The 19,773-nt window shown below is 23.4% G+C and overlaps 7 protein-coding genes across 7 annotated transcripts; 5 read left to right on the top strand and 2 right to left on the bottom strand. All coding sequences in view use genetic code 6, as the record gives it.

Moving 5' to 3' along the window:
• Positions 1 to 185: 185 nt before the first annotated feature.
• TTHERM_000149349 (hypothetical protein) lies at positions 186 to 3,233 on the top strand (the record flags this gene model as incomplete). The annotated part of the gene is made up of 2 exons (XM_012798966.1): positions 186 to 1,656; positions 1,822 to 3,233. 2 exons carry the CDS (start codon positions 186 to 188, stop codon positions 3,231 to 3,233), a joined length of 2,883 nt encoding a protein of 960 aa, XP_012654420.1.
• A 1,138-nt stretch (positions 3,234 to 4,371) lies between these two features.
• TTHERM_00149340 (TCP-1 (CTT or eukaryotic type II) chaperonin family, beta subunit) lies at positions 4,372 to 7,033 on the top strand (the record flags this gene model as incomplete). The annotated part of the gene is made up of 8 exons (XM_001021569.3): positions 4,372 to 4,392; positions 4,461 to 4,523; positions 4,619 to 4,684; positions 4,750 to 4,870; positions 5,374 to 5,824; positions 5,970 to 6,564; positions 6,674 to 6,859; positions 6,920 to 7,033. 8 exons carry the CDS (start codon positions 4,372 to 4,374, stop codon positions 7,031 to 7,033), a joined length of 1,617 nt encoding a protein of 538 aa, XP_001021569.2.
• Positions 7,034 to 7,653: 620 nt separating this feature from the next.
• TTHERM_00149330 (hypothetical protein) lies at positions 7,654 to 9,384 on the top strand (the record flags this gene model as incomplete). Its single annotated transcript, XM_001021568.1, has 3 exons — positions 7,654 to 8,064; positions 8,123 to 8,932; positions 8,995 to 9,384. 3 exons carry the CDS (start codon positions 7,654 to 7,656, stop codon positions 9,382 to 9,384), a joined length of 1,611 nt encoding a protein of 536 aa, XP_001021568.1.
• A 483-nt stretch (positions 9,385 to 9,867) lies between these two features.
• TTHERM_00149320 (pyrimidine 5'-nucleotidase) lies at positions 9,868 to 10,905 on the bottom strand (the record flags this gene model as incomplete). The annotated part of the gene is made up of 1 exon (XM_001021567.3): positions 9,868 to 10,905. One exon carries the CDS (start codon positions 10,903 to 10,905, stop codon positions 9,868 to 9,870), a length of 1,038 nt encoding a protein of 345 aa, XP_001021567.1.
• Positions 10,906 to 11,752: 847 nt separating this feature from the next.
• TTHERM_00149310 (hypothetical protein) lies at positions 11,753 to 13,162 on the top strand (the record flags this gene model as incomplete). The annotated part of the gene is made up of 7 exons (XM_001021566.2): positions 11,753 to 11,900; positions 11,998 to 12,052; positions 12,117 to 12,207; positions 12,294 to 12,364; positions 12,455 to 12,658; positions 12,722 to 12,829; positions 12,961 to 13,162. The coding sequence occupies exons 1-7, from the start codon at positions 11,825 to 11,827 to the stop codon at positions 13,160 to 13,162; spliced, it is 807 nt and encodes a 268-aa protein (XP_001021566.2). The 5' UTR covers positions 11,753 to 11,824.
• A 1,016-nt stretch (positions 13,163 to 14,178) lies between these two features.
• Positions 14,179 to 16,558, top strand: TTHERM_00149300 (40S ribosomal protein S4; the record flags this gene model as incomplete). The annotated part of the gene is made up of 5 exons (XM_001021565.2): positions 14,179 to 14,391; positions 14,514 to 14,591; positions 14,679 to 14,743; positions 15,681 to 15,900; positions 16,142 to 16,558. 5 exons carry the CDS (start codon positions 14,179 to 14,181, stop codon positions 16,556 to 16,558), a joined length of 993 nt encoding a protein of 330 aa, XP_001021565.2.
• A 1,056-nt stretch (positions 16,559 to 17,614) lies between these two features.
• Positions 17,615 to 19,576, bottom strand: TTHERM_00149290 (domain found in IF2B/IF5 protein; the record flags this gene model as incomplete). The annotated part of the gene is made up of 5 exons (XM_001021564.3): positions 17,615 to 17,687; positions 17,744 to 18,591; positions 18,873 to 18,967; positions 19,191 to 19,300; positions 19,524 to 19,576. The coding sequence occupies 5 exons, from the start codon at positions 19,574 to 19,576 to the stop codon at positions 17,615 to 17,617; spliced, it is 1,179 nt and encodes a 392-aa protein (XP_001021564.2).
• Between the last annotated feature and the right edge of the window lie 197 nt (positions 19,577 to 19,773).

Raw genomic sequence — 19,773 nt, 5'->3', positions numbered from 1 at the left:
CAGCTAAGGAACGGTAATAATTTAAAGAACAAATTAATAATTAAAGTTTTAGAAGAATATTATCAATAACTTTACAAAATTTCAATAATTATTATTGACTTTAATAGGGATTTCACTTGCAATAGCTTCATTAATCTTTCTTTCTTCTTTGAGTTATAGCATAAGATCTCTAGAAGATAAGATAGATGCTTGAAATTAAAAAAGGTATTGGGGGAGAAGAATCATAGTCTATTAAAGCGTAATTTAGAAACTTATCTCCAATAACCCTTAATTAGTAGCATTAAAGTCAGTCAAGAAGCTTACAAAAATCTCATTCACCATTGAGAGAAAATAATATTGGAAACTTTGATATAAAAATAAATAAAATTACAAATCCACTTTACAATGTAGGAGTAGGAAACTAATTAATCATAGATCAGAGTCCATAGTAGATGAACAAAAAACTGATTAATATATTTGAAACTAGATAGTTTTAAAAGAATATATCTGCTTAGGAATACAGATAATAGAAAGATGATGCATCAAGCTATTCTCCTTCAGTACCAAACAAAATGAATAAAAATGAAATGAAGCGAGTTCTTATTCGCTAGGGATTGTAAGGCAACTTAAATTAATAATTCTAAAATAAACCCCATGGAATAAAGCTATCTGAAAAGGATAATCTTAATTAAATAAAGGCTTTAAACTAAAGTATTGATTTATCGATTTTACCAAAAGGCAATACTATTTAAGAAGAAATTTCATTTAAGAGTCATAGAGAAAAGAATGTAATACTTCCTTCATCAAATATAAAAACTATGACAAAAAATTTAGAAAGCAATGATAATTAAAGAGTTTTTTGTAGAAAAAAGGAATTCAATGACACTTAAAAAATTAATGTACCTCATAATAACAATAATATCAACAATATTTCATCAAAAAAGCTAAACACTCATGAAAGTTCTATATCATGTGATGTAAGTAATAATAACCCAACATAAAATCAAATAGCTTAATTGTAAAACATTACAGATTTTAACAAAGCAAAAACACATTAATCAAATCAAACTAAAGTTGCAATATAATTTGAATAGGTCATTCCTAGTTATTACTAAGAAAATGAAAATAAAAGGCAGCTTTAAAAGGTTTTTTCTAAAACAAAAACTCAATTTGAAAATTTTTCAGATTAATTCATAAAGAAGCCTCAAGCAGGTCAAGGAGTTGAGAGTAATAATTAACTTAAAAATCAGATTTAAAATTATAGAAATAAGACACAAAAGTAATCTCTTAGTTAGAGAGAGGATTCTAACACTTTAGATTATGAATTAAAAGAACAGTTTATTTAAAAATAAAAATAAGATTCGAAGGATTTTCTGCCTTTGCATCTTAAAATCTTAGAAGAATATTAAAATGATACTCTTATAAAAAAGGATCCTTCTCCTTAATTACCAAATTGCTAAATAACAATTCAAAAGACATAATTGGCCAAAAAATACTAACTCTTTCTTAGAAATCAAAAAAATAAAACAATAATTGCTCAAAAATCTTCATTAACTCCTTAAAAACTTCCATATACTAAGTTAATTTAAAATGAAAGCAATGGAATCATTTTTCCTACTGATAAGCTACCTGATATTAAATAAAATAGCATTTCAGAAAAAGTAGGAGAAATATTTGGTAATAAATAAATTAATTAATTAATTAATTTATAACTTAGATTATTTTAATTCTAAATTTTTTGTATAAAAACTTCTTTAATAATTATTTGAAATAAATTAATTGAGAAGTATTTCAATAAATTTTATTAAATAATAAATTGATCTCTTTTTATTTTTAATAAAGATTCAAATAGAAGAGATTCGGTTGATAAATTGGAGCTAAATTTATAAATTAGAAAATTGGACACAGATGTAGATCCTCAGAAAGCTAAGAAATAAAAAAGCAAAAGTGTTCATTAGAATACATAAATTAAATTTTAAAAGTAGAAATTCTGTAATAATGCTGAAAGATTTTACAGATTATTTGCCAAAAATCAGATGAATAACAATAGATTATACACAGAATAGCTAAATACTTCCTAAAACAATTATTCATAAATAAATTAGAATAATCTTTATTCAGATGAGTTTAATGATACTCATATTGAAGATGTATCTGCAAGTAACGGATTAGTTTAAGAATTATCAACAGCTAGTGTATTAGATGCAAAAAACGTAAGTGAATTGAACATACATAGACTATTGGAAAAATAAAAAAATAAAAAACTTCAAAATTTGCAAATATCATCGCCAAATCTATTTCCAAATCAAAATTTGTAATAAAATAAAAGCCAAGTAAGTTAGATAAATATCCTTAATGATGAAGAAAAGCCAAATAAAATTTAAATGAATGAAAGGAATAGCTAAAAATTAATATAATTTCTATAACTTTAGCCATAATAGTAGAAATAGCAATACTTTTAATAAAATCAAATAGCAGCTCAATAAAGATAATAATACAATTTTTCTAATTCATAAGCTGATTAATATTAAAACCATGAAAATAATTAATAAGTAAGTTAGTCTGCTAATTCTTAACATTACGATTATGGTCAACTATATTTTAGTAAAGATGGAAATATATCAATTCCAATTTAAAGTAATTAATAAGAATATAATTTTAATAAAAAAATATTAAGACTAAGAAATTAAAGTGGAGTTAGTTAAAACACAAATAAGTAGTCTCCAAGAAGAGCAATTTAAGTTTCTCGATTGGATTTATCAAGTAATGTAAGGGATTAGGTTTATTACTCCCTTAATACTTCAGAAAATTATATGATGAATTAAAATCAAGATTATAGTATTCCAAATGATGAATAAATATAGAATAGTTAACAAAATGAATTCAGTAATATTGTAATTAATATCTCAAAAACTATGAATACAATGTAAAACTAAAATTAATAGTAGCTTCATGAAATAAGCAAAAGCTTAGTTCATCAATCTCCATAACCAATACAAAAATAGAGTAAAGAATCTGATAACAGCTTTCTTTAGCATATGTACTTTAATAGAAACTTAAATGCTTTTCGTAGAAAGAAAAAGAGTAACTAACAAAATCATGAAATCTAAATTACAGAAACTGGTTTTGGTGATGATAATTTAAATCAGTAATCAATACTAAATGGTTTTAGTATTGAGGATTATGTAAGCGAAATGAAAAGTGAACAGAAATCTTAAATTAAAACTGATAAAAATTAAAGAAAAAAAAAATGATTTGAAAAGAAAATTATTTTTAAAAAAAATAGTTTAAATTTAAAAACAAAAAACAAAATATTTTATTAAATAAATTTTCGCCTTTTATAATAATATAAAAAATTTAATAATTAATTTAAGTTATTTTACATGTATAATATAAACTGAGTTTTTATTAATTACAAAAAGAGTTTTAAATAATAAATTTTTGATAATTATTTTATATATGAATGATTTAATGAAAATTAATATTAAATATCATTAAATGAAATAAATTTAATTTATTAATCCAATTCATATCAAAAGATTTTTTTTTATTATTAATTTTAAAAATAAAATTTTAAAATATTTTAAAAAAGCAATTTTATTTAAATTATTTTGAAAGTATCTGAAATATGGTTTGTATTTCATATGAAAAAAACTCCTTTGATTATACAAACGAATTATTTTAATTAATTTGAAGAAGATTTAATGAAATTTGGTAAAAATGTTTGAATAATTTGATTGTTAAATTTTAAAAATAAAAATTGGAATATTTATTAATAATTTATATATTTATTTTTTTCATTTTGTTTTTTTTAAATCTTCAAAAATATTCTTTCTTTCAATTTATTGAATTTAAAGTGCGGGAAGAATTCTAATAAATTTAGAAAGAAAGTATTGATCACAAAAATAAAGGAAAGAGCAGGGATATCTTTTTACCAAGAGAAGATATGGATAAAAAACAAACAATCAAGCAAATAAATAAACAAAAAAAAGATAGAAAGAAAGAATGAATGAAATAAATAAATAAATTATGAAATAAAGAGACAAGTGAAGGCAAGATGATTTATAATAAGAATTGAATAAGATACAAAAAGAAAAGGTTATTATATATTTTTTAATGTATAGATATTTATATATTAAATAAACATATAAATATAAACATTTAAAGAAAAAATTCAAATTTTGGATACTAATTTGTTTGTTTTTTTGTTATATTTTTAAAACAATAAAAAATCAAATAAATTAAATTAAAAAAATAAAAATAAATATTTGTTTAAAGAAAAATATATATAATAAAAATTATATACATCTTTTTGACATAAAAAATTAAAAAAAACAAAAAAATATCTCAAATTAAAAACAATTAAATTATAAATAGCAAAAATACACAGAAATGAGCATGGATATGGTTGGTGTAAGATTTTCAAAAATTCACAATAAGTAAAAGCTAACTAACTATATTTTTTATAATTAAATTAACAGAATGTCTTGCCTCAAGTTCTTAGGAACGAGGCCTCTGAAGAAAAGGGTGAAATGGCTAGACTTGTAATTTTTATTTTTGCTTTTATCCTTATCAATTAATTAATTATGTTAATTTACATTCTACTTCAAAAATTAACTTTAATAAATTTTAAATCTAGTCATCTTTTGTCGGAGCTATTGCTGTTGCAGATTTAGTTAAAACCACTTTAGGTCCTAAGGGTATGGTAATGAATTAATGCTTTTCGATTTAAGCTAGTTTGATTCTAATTTTTTTTTATTACTCTAATAGGATAAAATTCTTAGACCTACTGGCGCTGGTCCTAAGGCTGACACTATCACTGTCACTAATGATGGTGCTACCATTTTGAGATCTATGTATATTGATAATCCCGCTGCTAAGATTTTAATTGGTAATTTACATATTTTTATTGCAACAGAAAGTCTATAGCTAATTTGCTTTTCAGTTTATAAACATGCCTTAATCAAGTTTGTTTAGCGAGTTATTAAATAAATGCATTAACATTGCAAAGGCGATTAAAAATAAAATTTTAAGGATTAAAGTAGCACGCATCAGAAAATAGGATTATCTATTTAAAAGTTTTAAGTTTATTTTCCAGTATGATAAGTGAAGAATTAGTGAAATGTTTTAAAGTTAGTTTTCAAAAATCTAACAATATAATTGAGAATATCATAAAGAAATTATTCTAAACACCTATATTCAACACATTATATAAATTGGTTGAGATAACTTATCTTTGAGCACTACACTATACTTCCTTAACTACCATACTGAAAATAAAACAAGCACATAATGAATATCTTTCTTTGTTTGCATTTTAGCATAGTTTTAAAAAAATTTAATTCTAATAAAAATAAATAAATGGTATCTAAAAAATTTATTGATAATAATTAGAAATTTCTAAGACTTAAGACGAAGAAGTTGGTGATGGTACCACTACTGTTGCTGTCTTAGCTGGTGAATTATTAAGAGAAGGTGAAAAATTGGTTAACCAAAAGATTCACCCTTAACACATCATCAATGGTTGGAGAAAGGCTAGAGACTGTGCTCAACACACTCTTAATTTAATTGCTAGAGATAACTCCAAGAATGAAGAAAAGTTCAGAGAAGATTTACTTAACATTGCAAGAACTACTCTTTCTTCCAAGCTTTTGACTTAAGACAAGGAACACTTTGCTAGATTAGCTGTCGAAGCTGTTCTCAGATTAAGAGGTTCTGGTAATCTTGATCAAATCTAAATCATTAAAAAGTCTGGTGGTTCTATCAGAGATTCTTACCTTGCTGACGGTCTTATTTTAGAAAAGTCCATTACTGTCGGTTGCCCCAAGAGACTTGAAAATGCAAAGTAATTATTTTATTTATTCATTCATTCATTCTTACATATATTCAACAAAGGATATATAGCTTTATCTTGAATTTATTCAAATTCTAATCAATAAAATTATTATTAAAAAAATAACTTATTTATTTATTTAACTTAATCTCAAAAGGATTATGGTTGCTAACACTCCTATGGATTACGACAAGATTAAGATTTACGGTACCAAGGTTAAAGTAGAAAGCATGGATAAAATTGCTGAAATTGAAACTGCTGAAAAGGAAAAAATGAAGGCTAAGGTCGAAAAGATTCTTGCTTACGAACCCACTGTCTTCATTAACAGATAATTGATTTATAACTATCCTGAATAAATGTTAGCTGATAAAGGTTTGATGGTTATTGAACACGCTGATTTCGATGGTATTGAAAGACTTTCCGCTGCTACCGGTGCTGAAATTCTCTCTACTTTCGATAATCCTGAAAGAGCTGAAAAGATTATGGGTAGATGCAAACTTATTGAAGAAATTATTATTGGTGAAGACAAGTTCATTCAATTCTCTGGATGTGAAAAGGGTGAAGCTTGCACTATTGTCTTGAGAGGTGCTTCTACTCACATTATTGACGAAGCTGATAGATCTCTCCACGATGCACTTTGTGTTCTTATTACTACAGTTAAGAACTCTAAGGTTGTCTATGGTGGTGGTAACTCTGAAATCCAAATGGCTCTTGCTGTTGAAAAGCTTACTTAATCTGTTAAGGGCAAATAAGTAATAAATTTTTTTATTTTTATATATTTTAATAATATAATTCTGCTTATTAAAATACTTTTGTTTCCAAGTGATTTTGTATTTCAATAACTTTTATTTTATAATTTAGGCACTCGCCATTGAAGCATATGCTAGAGCTTTAAGATAATTACCTACTATTATAGCTGATAATGGTGGTTATGATGCTCCTGAATTAGTTTAAGCTTTGAAGGTCGAAATCGCTGAAGGTTCTACTTCCGCTGGTCTTGATATGATGAACGGTGAAGTTGCTGATATGGAAAAGCTCGGTGTTACTGTAAAAATTTTTATTTAAAAAATTAATATTTATCTAAATTATTTATTTTAAAATCTAAAGGAATGTTTAAGAGTTAAGGAATAGGCTTTATTATCTGCTTCAGAAGCTGCTGAACTTATTCTTAGAGTTGATAGCATTATCAGATGTGCTCCTAGAAGAAGAGATAGAATGTGAGATGGCTGGAAACGCATTTCCATTATTATTAAAATTAAAAAATAAATAATAATTTTTCAAAATAATCTAAAATTATATCCCATTTAATTGCTAATTATTTTTGATGTTAAGATGTAATAATTAATGAAGTGAAAGAAAGGAAGAAAGGATAGCTAAAAGAATGAATATAATTTGCAAAAAGCAAAGGAATAATTAATCAAAAAATAGTAATTAATCAATCAATCATCACTTTTATTAAACACAGATCATCTCCTTTGCATACTGATATTAATAACAATCTAATACTTCTTAAAATTCTTTAAATATTACCTTTCAGTCAGTATTTATATTAATATTTGTTATCTCTTTCTAATTAAGTATTCTTTTTACATATTCGTTCTTCTAATCTTCATCATTGCTCTATAATTAAAATAATTATCATTCATTATTAAGTTTTCAAATAAATAAAAATAATTTATTTTAAAATCTCAAAGTTTGTTTTACATTCTTAGAGTAATTAATCTACTTTGCTTCAAACATATTTAACACTAATTAAACAGTAAGATATAAATATCATATATTAAATTATAATATTTAATTAATTATAAGATAAGTAAATTTCAAATTGAAAAGAAATTAAAATGGATTAAAGATTGTAAAGGGGATAAATAAAGCCCAAAAGACCTTATAAAAGAAAAAATGTTTCAGAAATCTCATCAAGAGGAGTAACAAAGAAAACAAAAAGAAGAAAAGATTCTGCAGCCTCCTTATAAATAGCCAAACAAATTACAAAAAGGCCATACAATAAAAAATAAAAAGATCCATAATTTGCTGTCCCTCACAAAGGAAGGCCTAGTAGCGCAGCATCATAACAAGGAATAAAAAATTAAAATAATTTAATTCATATAGAAGTGGGAACTACATAGGTAAAATAAAATACTGCTAAGAACTCTCAATTTAATCCAAAAGGATTAGTTATAATTGACAAACTTTCAGAATTTGCAAATAACTATTTATAAAACCCTCCAAGAAACGAAGAACCAAAAAAGAAAGTAAGGAATTTATTTTTAACAAAAAATATTTTTGTAAATTTTATTTAAAATAATAAAGAAAAAATTGATAGAAGAAGCTGAGTGGGATGTCTTAAATGATAGGAAAAAAAAGTATTTTGAAATTGTAAATAATTATCCTTATTTAAAGAGTTAGGAGGAAAATTCTAATAAAGAAAAATAGAAGAAGTAAAATGAAATTATTACAGAAAATAATTAGGAAGAAATTTGTGCCAAAAAAAATGAAGAAAATAAAAATTAAATGGATTTAGAAAATGTGAGTAAAGCTAAAGAAGAAAATAATAATAAAGCTAAAGAAGAAAATAATAATAAAACTGAAGATGAAAATAATAATAAGGCTGAAAAAGAAGAAGAAAAAAATAATTTAATTGAAGAGGAAAATAATAATTAGGTTGAAGAAGAAAGTAATCATAAAGCTGAATAGCAAAGTATTTTGAGAACTGATTAAAAAAATCATTCTATGTCATAGTAATAAGAAATATAAGAAAGTATAGAAAAAAGAAATGAAATCAAATTAGAAAATAGTTAAGATTAAATGAAAGAAGAACGAGTAGAAAAAATTGAAGAAGTTGTTGAATAAAATGTAAATAATAAAGGTAATTAAATAGTTATTGTAGATGATGAAGTAAAGGAAGAACCTAAATAAGAGGAATGTAATTTAGAATTACTAGAAGTAAAAGAAGAAGAAAATAAATAAATTGAGTAGCTTTAATCAGATTAGAATAATATGAAGATAAAAGAAGTTCAAAATTAAGAAAACATTTTAGTTATTGAAGAAAAAATTGAAGAGAACTAATAGGTAGAGCCAGTATAAGCAAGCAAATAAGATCCCTTATAGGAAATGAATAAGGTAAATTAATAAATATTAAATAATTTCTGAGTAATTATTTGATTTTATCCAAAAAAATTTAGACAGCAAGTTCAACTTCAGATCAAGAATTTGATTTAATTTAAAATCTTATTAAAAATAACATAAATGATGTTTAAAAAGTAGCAGAAACAAAAATATCTAGCTTACTAGAAAACTAAGAAAACCTTTCAGAAAGTATTAAGAATGAAAGTTTTATGGTTAAACTTTTTTAGACTATGAAAAATTTAGTTACTAGTTACATTTAGTGCTTAGATTAAAAAGATCCATCTTATGAAGCTTATATAAATAAGTTTTTTTAATTTGTATTTAATCAAGCTAAATAGGTTTTAGAATAAATAAACTGCATTTTGCAGCTCAAGGATGAAGAAAAATTAATTATCGACATACTTTATCATAGATATTAGTAAAAATTGAAAGAAGTGTAAATTTGAGCTAATTAAAATGCAAAAAAAATTAATTAATACTCATTTGATCTTTTAAAAGAATAAACTGAAAGACAATAATGACCAATTTTAAAATATTTTTTTGTTTTTATGATAATTATCATTTCATCAAACTCAACTTATTTAAAGTATAGCTTGAAAATATTAAATGAAATCACTTAATGAACTTAATTCAATTATCTTTCTTTATTGATTTATTAAAAATATAAATTTAAATTTTAACTTAAAACAAAGTAAAATAAATATAAGCTTAAAATAACTTGAATTTGCATTTTATAAATATTAAATATATGTTTCTATACCTTTTAATTGTATTAATAATCTATTTTATATATGCTTAAGTAATTTTTTTATTGCCTTATTCAATTATTTTTATAAATTTGATAAAATATTGAAATCGACTTTTAAAAATATTTCTACTTAATTAAAGAGTTTAATAGCTAAATTGATCAGCTTCTAAAATTAGATGCATCATGTGGAGAAAGAAACATTAATATTTTTTTCTTTTGCTTCTAAATCCTCTATGATTTTAGAGAGTTAAGGTCCAACAAGTTTCATTTTACTATGAAGATCTTCAGGAATAGGTTCTTAAGAATCCATTATTTTTCTCATTAAATACTCAATACTTACAAAACTGCCTTGATTATGAAGAACTATATCATAACGTTTTTTATAATTAGCTATATCAGATTCATTTTTTGCAAATCCTATTTTTATTTGATTAGTGTAGGAAGCGTATTATGTCATAAAGCTGTCGTGAGGCATATCACCTAATAAGATACAGCTTGAGTGTAATTATGGGTAGTCAGCTCGATTGAGCAATATTTCTTTATTGTGTGAGTGTACTAACTAATCGCTAGAGCCAATGACTTTACCATTTTAGTCATAAAATACTTTGTTAGCAATCAGATTGAAATTTTTATAGTTGCTTAAATTCATGATTTAGTTCATCATGTAGAATATAACATCTTGGATTCCTCCGGAAATTACAATAAAATTAAGATTTTTAGAATAGCTGTACTTTAAAAAAGTATCGAATCCATAACGCAAAGCAAAAACATTATCATTGATAATATTCTAAAGCCATTCACTGTCTATGTTATTTTGGAGAATTAATTTCATAGATTCAGCCAGCCATTCATCCATCATTTTTTTTTTAACCTCAAAAGGGTATTACTTAGAAGTCTCAAACTAGTGGTAATATTCAAATAAAGAATTAGCCTTTTTGCAAAGCTCTGCTGAAACATATTTAGACTCCCTAAATATCCCAAAAGAAGCAGAAACATTTCTTCTTTGATCATCATAAAAAGAGCTTATAGTCCCATCAAAATCAGTAACAACATCTACACTAGATTACTATTACCTTTTTCTCATTCCAATAATTTTATCTCTCAATTCCTCATCATTTCTAATATAAACTCTCTCTTCTTTTTAAAACTGAACTATTGGAATTTTTTTAAGAACTGTAGCTTTTGGATAAAATGTCTTTAGGTATTAAATGTTCTACATTTCAAATTTATGTTATGTTCTACAATTTTTTTCTCTTTAGTATTTTTTTCTATTACTAAAATTTAGTAGTTTTTTTAATTAAATTTGAGATTTTTGTTCCATCACCTTTCCTTAATTAATATCTTTTAAAAAGCAGTATGCTATGTCGCGATAATACTAAGAAATTTCTCAATAGGTAATTTGTTTTACCTCACAAAAGTAAAGTCAAAATGCAAAATTTATAATACCTTAATGAAAATTAGAAAATTTATCATAAATTTATTATTTAATTTTTGTTATATAATTTATTTTAAATTCCAAATATTACTTTAAAAAATAAAATTTTTGATAATTATTTTTAATATTTAAAATTATTTTTTAATTAATTTCTTAAAAATTCTTTGAGCAAACTGTAAAAAAATGTGTATTTTTTAATTTAGCAAATTATATTTTTAGGAGCAATATTAATTGTATATTATTCACCACAAAATTCTAAAACTCAAATGAGTAATGCATGTCGGTATGAAAGATAGATATTAAAAGAAAATTATCAAAATAATGTTAAGATAAAATTCAGTATTTTAATTTAAGTTACTAAATCTTTCCAAAAAGAGTGATTGGTAAAAAATTAATTTTGAGTTTATGTTTATATTTATTTATATTTTAGAAGTATTGCGAATAAATTGCTTGCATTTATTTAAAATTCAAGAGAAATTTATCTTGTGTGCTTAAAGATTTACTAAAAAATTTTAATAAAATTTGTTATTGATTGATTGATTTATTCATTCATTCTTTCATAAATCAATTATAGATATTATTAATCTTTATTAACAAATTAGATTATTATAAATAATTAGCAAAAATTTCTGGTATTCATATAAATTATTATAACTTCAAAAAATTAACTTAACATACTTTAAAGGTAAGAAAACTCATAAAAATGATGCAATAAAGACTTAACATCTTTCCTAATACTCCTCCTCACGATTTTAGCTTAAAGACTAAAGATATAGAAGGTGAGCATTCATTTTAATTATTCAAATTAAACAAAATTTCTTATTTTCAGTAATTAAATCTTCTTAACATGAATTAGCTATTAATTTATTTTAATAGGAGCAAGAAATAAGTTTATTGAACGCAAAGAACTTATGGAAAGGCTTAGATAAGGGTAAAAAATAATTTTATAAAGGAATGCATTTTTTAGTAAATATTTTAACTTTTTATATATAAAGAGATCAAAATTACATGTTTTCTTAAGGGGCAACTAACAAACTGCAATAATAGTATCGAGGAAATGAATTATAATAACTCAAGAATGACTATGTAAGCAATACAATTAATTAATTAATTTATTAAAATAAATGAGATATACTATTTTGTTTAATTTTATTTATAATAATTTTATTCAGAATCAGCTAAAACAATAAGTTGACTAACTTAGCACAACCATAAAAAACTCTCCTAATATTGGATAACAAGCGTAAAACTTTATTTTTACTTTGTTATTCAAATTTATAATTTTACGTTGTAGTAATAAAATTATAAAATACTGAATTAAATTATTTAATAGAAGGTACTCAATGGATGTATCAAATAATTCTCCTTACCAGTAAGTAAATGGAATGAATTATAATCCAAACAGATATTCTGGAAATAGTGAAAACAAAATAAATGTTTATCGCAATGCAGGAAACTAAATTATAAATAATTAAAGCTCAATCATGCCAAGAAACTAATCTCAAGGAAACATATCTAGCTCTATGATGTATGAAAAGTAAGCACATTTTTAACCAATATTTTCAGTATAAATTGATTTATTTTTTTATTTTTTAAATAGTAAACCTAGATTAGGAAGCTAAGATATGTTAAATAGGATTAACAGTCCTGTTTATAATTAAAACATCAGAAGTGAAAATAATTTGAATGGACCACAAAAATAATTTTAGTAAAAAATTAATCAAAATTATTATTTTGAAAAAGTATTAAAAAATAAGAAATTAAAGCATGATTTATACATTAAAGAAATTGATATTAATTAAAAATATTTTTTTTAACTTAAAAAATTTTTTATAACAGGAGATATTCACCATCAAATTTTGATAACCAAAATTAAAAACAAACAAATTATCTAGCGAATGGATATAATGACAATTAATTAAAAAATCAATCAATATTCTAAATGGGAACTCTTCTAAATAGATATGAAAGACATAGATATGTTCCACCTTAAAAGAATGAATATTCTCGTTTCCCATCTAAATAAGTATTTTTCTACTGAAAAGAAAGAATATCTAAATAGAATTTATTACAATATTTTATATTAAAAGTTTTTGGGATTTTGTTTGATTATTTTACTCTAAAAAGTTATATTAATTCGTATAGTATTTATTTTATTTTTGTGTTATAAACATTATTAATAAATAAACTTTTTTCTCTAGTTATTTACTTAAAGAGTCATTTTTGTCTTATTTATTTTTTTTAGTTAAAAGTAATGGATTATTTTAAATATTATTTTAATCCAATAAATTAATTCAATTTTTATAATATTTTATGTAATAAAAGTTAAAATTTTGTCATTTAGAAAATAATGCTATCATCTTTATTTATCAAGCATTTTTAATTTAAAATTTATATTAATTTGAATAGTAATTATTTTATTATTTTGTTTAAAACACAATAATAAATAAATAAATTCTTTTCTCATCTAATTCACTAAAATAATATAATTAATCGTTTTTTATTTAGCTAATATTTTATTATTTAAAATAAAAAAATAATTTTTAAAATATATGAATTCAGTTTTTAATACTATTTTATTTTAGTTGAATTTTATTTCAGTTAAATTTATGATATGGTTTGAGAAAAACATGTTAACATTATAAGTCTATCTATATATCAAGCATTTAATATAAATATATTGTTTATCAGAAAGATAAATAAATAAATAAATACTTGAAATAAAAAATAATGGGATGCTGGATATATTTTAAATGAATAAAAAAATGAATCAACTGAATAAAAATAAATTATATTTAAATTTAATTAAATTTGATAAATACTTTTTAAATGCTTTTAGTATAATAGATTAAAATTAAAATTTTACAAATATAAATAAAATGTGTAAAAAAATGTTAGAAATATCAATAAATATGAGATTTAAGGGCTTTTACATGAGAAAAGAAGTTAAAAAATTGAGGAGAAATACAAATAATAAAATGAATGAAAGACAGGAGACAATATAGGTTAATAAAATGAAAAAAAGGAAAGGACACAAAAAAGAGCAATTAATTAAAAATGAAAGGCAAGAAAAGAAAAATACGAAAGAAATTTAGTTAAAATATCAAAATAATTAAAGGAGTTTAAAATTAGTGTATAGAAGAGGGATGTATGAAATTAGGCCTAATAAAGAAGAAGAAAAGAATTTTAGAGTGGGGATAAAAGTTAAATTAATAAAGGAAAGATATTAAAAATTAATAAACACCAAATAAAAAGAAGAAAACAAAAATGGTAATCCTTTGAATAATTTACAACTTAAAACAGCATAAGATATTGCATATATTTTATGCTTAATATACAAATTAATTTCTATTACAGTCCCTCATTTTTTTTCTTTTGAAATTTATAAAAAGGCTCGTGGTCCTAAAAAACACTTAAAGAGAATCAACGCTCCCAAGTCTTGGATGCTCAACAAGTTGGGTGGTATCTGGGTAATTACATTTTTTGCATTTCGTCTTAGAAAAAATGACTTTATTACTACAATTCCTAAACTTAAATTTATTTATTTTAAAAAATAGGCTACCAGACCTTCCCAAGGTCCTCACAAGCTTAGAGAATCTCTCCCTCTCTCTGTCTTACTCAAGTAAGAATATAAAAAATAAACATAATTTTTGATTCTTCTCGTTTTTGTAATCGTCAAATACTTAGAGCCCAAGGAAAAATTTAAAGCAAAATGAATAAAGTTACAACTTAAAATTGATTTATATAGATTTATTGCTTTTAAGATTTAATAGAGGTAGAATTAGGAGCAATTGTTAATAAATTATTTTAGCCTTATTAGCCTAGATTAGCTTAATTAGCTAGCAGCAATTTCATTAAATTGTTTGATGTAAAATCAATTAAATTGATCTTAAATTTGAATTCAATGTACTTAAATTGATGGCAATTGCTCTGCTTGCTTGGCCTCTTAGAGTCTCTTAAAATTAGAGAGTAAAAGAATGAGGCTATATCATAATAGTATCATCATAAGTTGTGAAGATTTGTTAATGTTAGGAATGATCAAATTTAGTAAATAAGTAAGTGAGTGATTTAGTGAGAGAGTAATTAAAAAAAAGAAAATATTCATAAGGTGTAGCAAAGCATATTTATTAAGCTAATAAAAAGAAAAATAGGAAAATAATAATTTGAAAAAATGGATAAACAATTGCAAAAGCTAATAAATTTTCTAAACTTTCATTAGAAAACGTTAAAAAAACTAGCAATCTCTCATTAGAATTATAACTAGATACTATTTCTAATAATTGCTTATTTCTACCATCTCATGTCTGCCTTAACAATAAATGCAAACTTACACATACATACATATCTAAAACTTAATAAATAAATAAATCAATGAATTATTAATTTATTAATTAATAAATTAATTGAGGCTAAAGATATTTATCATTTTAATAAATTTAGATTCCTTGAATGCTTAAATATTTTGACTATTACAACAAGCAAGCAAATGAAGAATTTATTTTATTCAAATAATAAAAATGGAAATTAATTATTTAATTTTTTTTGATGTAACTACTTAGGGAAAGACTTAACTACGCTTTGAACGGTAGAGATGTCACCCTTATCCTCAACGATAAGGAATAAAACGTCTTTGTTGACGGTAAGGTCAGAAGAGACAAGGGTTACCCCACTGGTCTTATGGATGTCGTCAGAATTGAAAAGACTGACTAATCTTTCAGAATCCTCTACGACACCAAGGGTAGATTCGTCCTCAAGTCCCTCAGCAAGGAAGAAGCTAAGGTAAAAATAACAATCTAAAAAAAGCTAAATTTATTGCTTGTTATATACATGAAATTATGTATGCACTCATCCCCAACTTATAATTTAGAAATAAATCTTAAAACAAAAACAGATTAGCAAAATAAATAACTGAATTTATGAATAAATAAATCTCTCTAATTAGCATTTCAAGCAATTTAGCTATTTTCAACATTTATTTTTGTAATCCAAATGTGCTAAATTCTATTTTTATATTCAATAGTACAAGCTCTTGAAGGTCACTGCTAAGGCTATTGGTCCCAACCAAATCCCTTACATCGTTACCCACGACTCTAGAACCATCAGATTCCCTAACCCCGAAATCAAGATCGGTGATACCCTTAAATACGATCTCGTTAACAACAAGATTGAAAACTTCGCTCACTTAGAATCCGGTAATGTTTGCTACATTCAATAAGGTAACAACATCGGTAGAGTCGGTATCATCTAACACATCGAAAAGCATCAAGGTTCCTTCGATATTTGCCACGTTAAGGATGCTAAGGGTAACGCTTTCGCTACCAGATTAGGTAACATCTTCGTCTTAGGTCAAGGTAAGAAGTCCTGGATCGAACTTCCTTCCGGTGATGGTGTTAGAGAAACTATTCTTGAAGAAAGAAAGAGAAAGTTCTCTTACTGATTTACTTTGTTCATATTTAAAAATCACAATATAATTTATAAATATACAGTACTCAATGCTCATTTCAGTTAAATGTGTATGTATCTTCTGATTTAATACTATTTAAATTCTAAACGTATTTTAATATCTTAAAATCATTCAAAAAAAAAAACCAATCTCCTTCTGTTTTATGTGGATTTGAATATCCAACCATCTTTTGATAACTTCTATTTATAGTTTTTTCTTATTTTTTGGTTATCATTTTACTTAAGCTATTTATTTTTTACCAAAAATTATCTGATTATAAAGTTAAAAATACATACTGATTTATGTCTTTAACATTATTACACTAGTAATATTTTATTCATTATTTAGAGTATAAAATACTAAAATATTTATTTTAAACTAATATATTAAAATAACCAATAATAAATTAAATGAAAAAATTTTTTATTTTTATATTTTTATATGTTACTATGGATTATAAATTAACAAATTAATTTTAGATATTTATTTATTTATATCTGTTGATTGATTTCAAGCATTATAATTTATTTGTTAATTCAAATTAATATCTATTTACACAACATTTATCAATAAAATACTAACAATCTTCTAAATTGAATAAATAGATATTTATTTATTCATATATATATTCTCATTTATTTAATCAATAAAATTAAATAAAGAAAATTTAGAAACATGTTAAGAAATGTTTTTTTTCAATAATTATTTTTGAGAAATAAAATTTTTACTTAAGCTTACTGAATTAGCAAAAAAGCTTTACTTAAAAAAAATAATATATTGTAGTACTTTAAATCCAATCAACAAATATGATTTTACCTCAATAAAAGTTGCTGATAATATTTTCAAGAATAATTATATTAAATTTCTTCTTAAGAGAAGTGTTATTTTATTATTCTTTATGATATATATTTATTATCATTGAAAAATATAAAATTATTTGTTTTAAATAAAGTAATTTAAAATGAAACTTCAATAATATAAAATTTTAAAACATTGACAAAAAAAACTTTAAAACTTTATTATTAATTAAATTCATTTATTAAATATAGTTCATTGGCTTTCTTCTTTTTTTTCTTCTCCTTCTTCTTCTTCACCTTCTTCGTCTTCATCTTCTTCAGCATTTCTTTTTTAAATTCATTTGTTAAATATATAATAAGTAAGCAAAAATAAAATAAATACAGAATCCAATCTAAGAAAGGTTAAGCAGCTTCAGCAAACTTCTTTATACGCTCAGCATCGTATAAGTAATGTTCAGACAAATTAATTTTAGATTCGGCATAATTTTTTAAGAAATCTTCAGATAGCAAATCTGCATCATAAAAGTACTTTAAAATTGTAGGAACGTAAGGAGTGAAATCTTGCTTTTCATTGTAAGTTTTAAATAAGAGATAACTGATGTTCATTATAGTTTCAAGTTCGGGATTAGGAATTTTAAGCTTAGAAAAAGTCTTACTGAGAACTTCGGCATTATTTTATACTTCATGAGCAATATTAACGCTAAATAAAGACTAGAAAAGAATGTGAGCAACTTAGCTTTCAAGTCCTTTTTATATGTTCATATCTTTAATTTCCTTAACAATGTTAGTTTGAGAAATATCAGTTTCAGTGAATTCACCATTTTCTTGCTTTTAACTGTTAATACTTTCAGTAAGAAGCTAAATTTTTTTGGCAAGTTCTTCACTAACAAGAGTCAAATCAGAAGCTTCAAGTTTTTTAATATTCAAATTGACATCTTTTTCTTCTTTAACTGGCTTAGTAACAGTTGTGGAAGGAACAGTTGCAGCAACTTTTTTATCTTTTTTATCGTCTTCTTCTTCCTTGTTAATACCTTTGGTTTTTGGGGGATTCTTTACAATATAGGCAGCAAACTTGTGAGCATTATCGCATTTAGCACGTTCACCACAAGAATCACACTTACCACTAACCAAACCTTAACGAACTCTCAATACAAATTCAGGATATGTGCACTTAGGACATAAAACATACTTTTAAATGAATTTATCTAATTGCTTTTACAATATATCTTCCTGTTTATTTTTTAGAATAAGGTTTTAAATATGATAATAATTTTTTTCAATCAAATAAATTAGGCTTTAGATAATTGTGCATGATACGATTTTCTAATAACTAAATAAATAAATATATTCATAAGATTAGCTATTTAATTATTTTTTTGTGTATGATTTTCTTAATTTTTGAGAAATATCTTATAGACAAATTATATACTTGACTAGGAGTTTAAAAAAAATAGCTATCAAGGTAGGTAGATAACTATAAAAAGAAAAAAAACAATAATAAGAGTAATTACCTTGAAAGCACCATTAATGATAGTAGTAACATCGTTACCCTTTTCTTTGTAAATAATTTGAGAACCCAATTCGAAACCCATAAACTTCAAAGGATCTTTTATAAATTAGAAATTATTTATTAAATCTCCATTTTTAATCAAAATTTTGGATCAGGAATAAATATTGTTGTTGAGTTTGTTTGGTAGATTGCAGTACAAAAACTTATCCTCATATTTATGTTTTTTAGAGCGATTTTATGACTTTTTAATTTGATGATTTGATTCAAAATTATTTTTATTGTAAAATGTGATAATAAAAGCATTTTATTGATTTATTACATTCAGTGGGAACTCTAAGAGCTTTAGAGACTTCTTACATATTAACAATGTTAGTCTTGATACCATTTCCTTTACCTTCGATCTTTAAGATCATTTTAGGCATCTTGTAACTTGTTTATTTAATATTAAAATTATTTATTTAATTTTGCTAATCTAAGTGCTTTCTCTTCATATTTCTTCCATACACTTTATCATCTAAATAATGAATATAATTTATTCATTTGAGGATAAAATTGAAACAATCCGTTTAAAAAACAGGTAAAATTAGTTTCTTTTAATTGTTTTGAAGAGCAATATCATTTTAGCTAGTATTGGATAATATATTTTATTTACCGATAGGAGGGATCTTCAATATATGAAGGGATGTTCAAAAAGTTTTTGTCCATTTTTTTATATTGTTATCACTTACTAGTCTTTTTATATAATCCTGTTTCGCTATTTTTCTTTTTCCAAAAAATACATAAAAGTCTTATTTATTTGTTATTTATAATCTTAATTTTAAATAATTTGTTATTTGATGTCTATTTAATTTGGCTTATTTTTTTAGGATATGTTATTTTGAATGAATTTTGTTTGTTTCTTT

Source organism: Tetrahymena thermophila (genome assembly GCF_000189635.1).
Source record: "Tetrahymena thermophila SB210 genomic scaffold scf_8254545, whole genome shotgun sequence".
In the NCBI taxonomy this organism is placed as follows: domain Eukaryota; phylum Ciliophora; class Oligohymenophorea; order Hymenostomatida; family Tetrahymenidae; genus Tetrahymena; species Tetrahymena thermophila.
The sequence above is the reverse complement of the archived record's forward strand: the minus strand, read 5'-3'. Positions and strand labels throughout refer to the sequence as shown.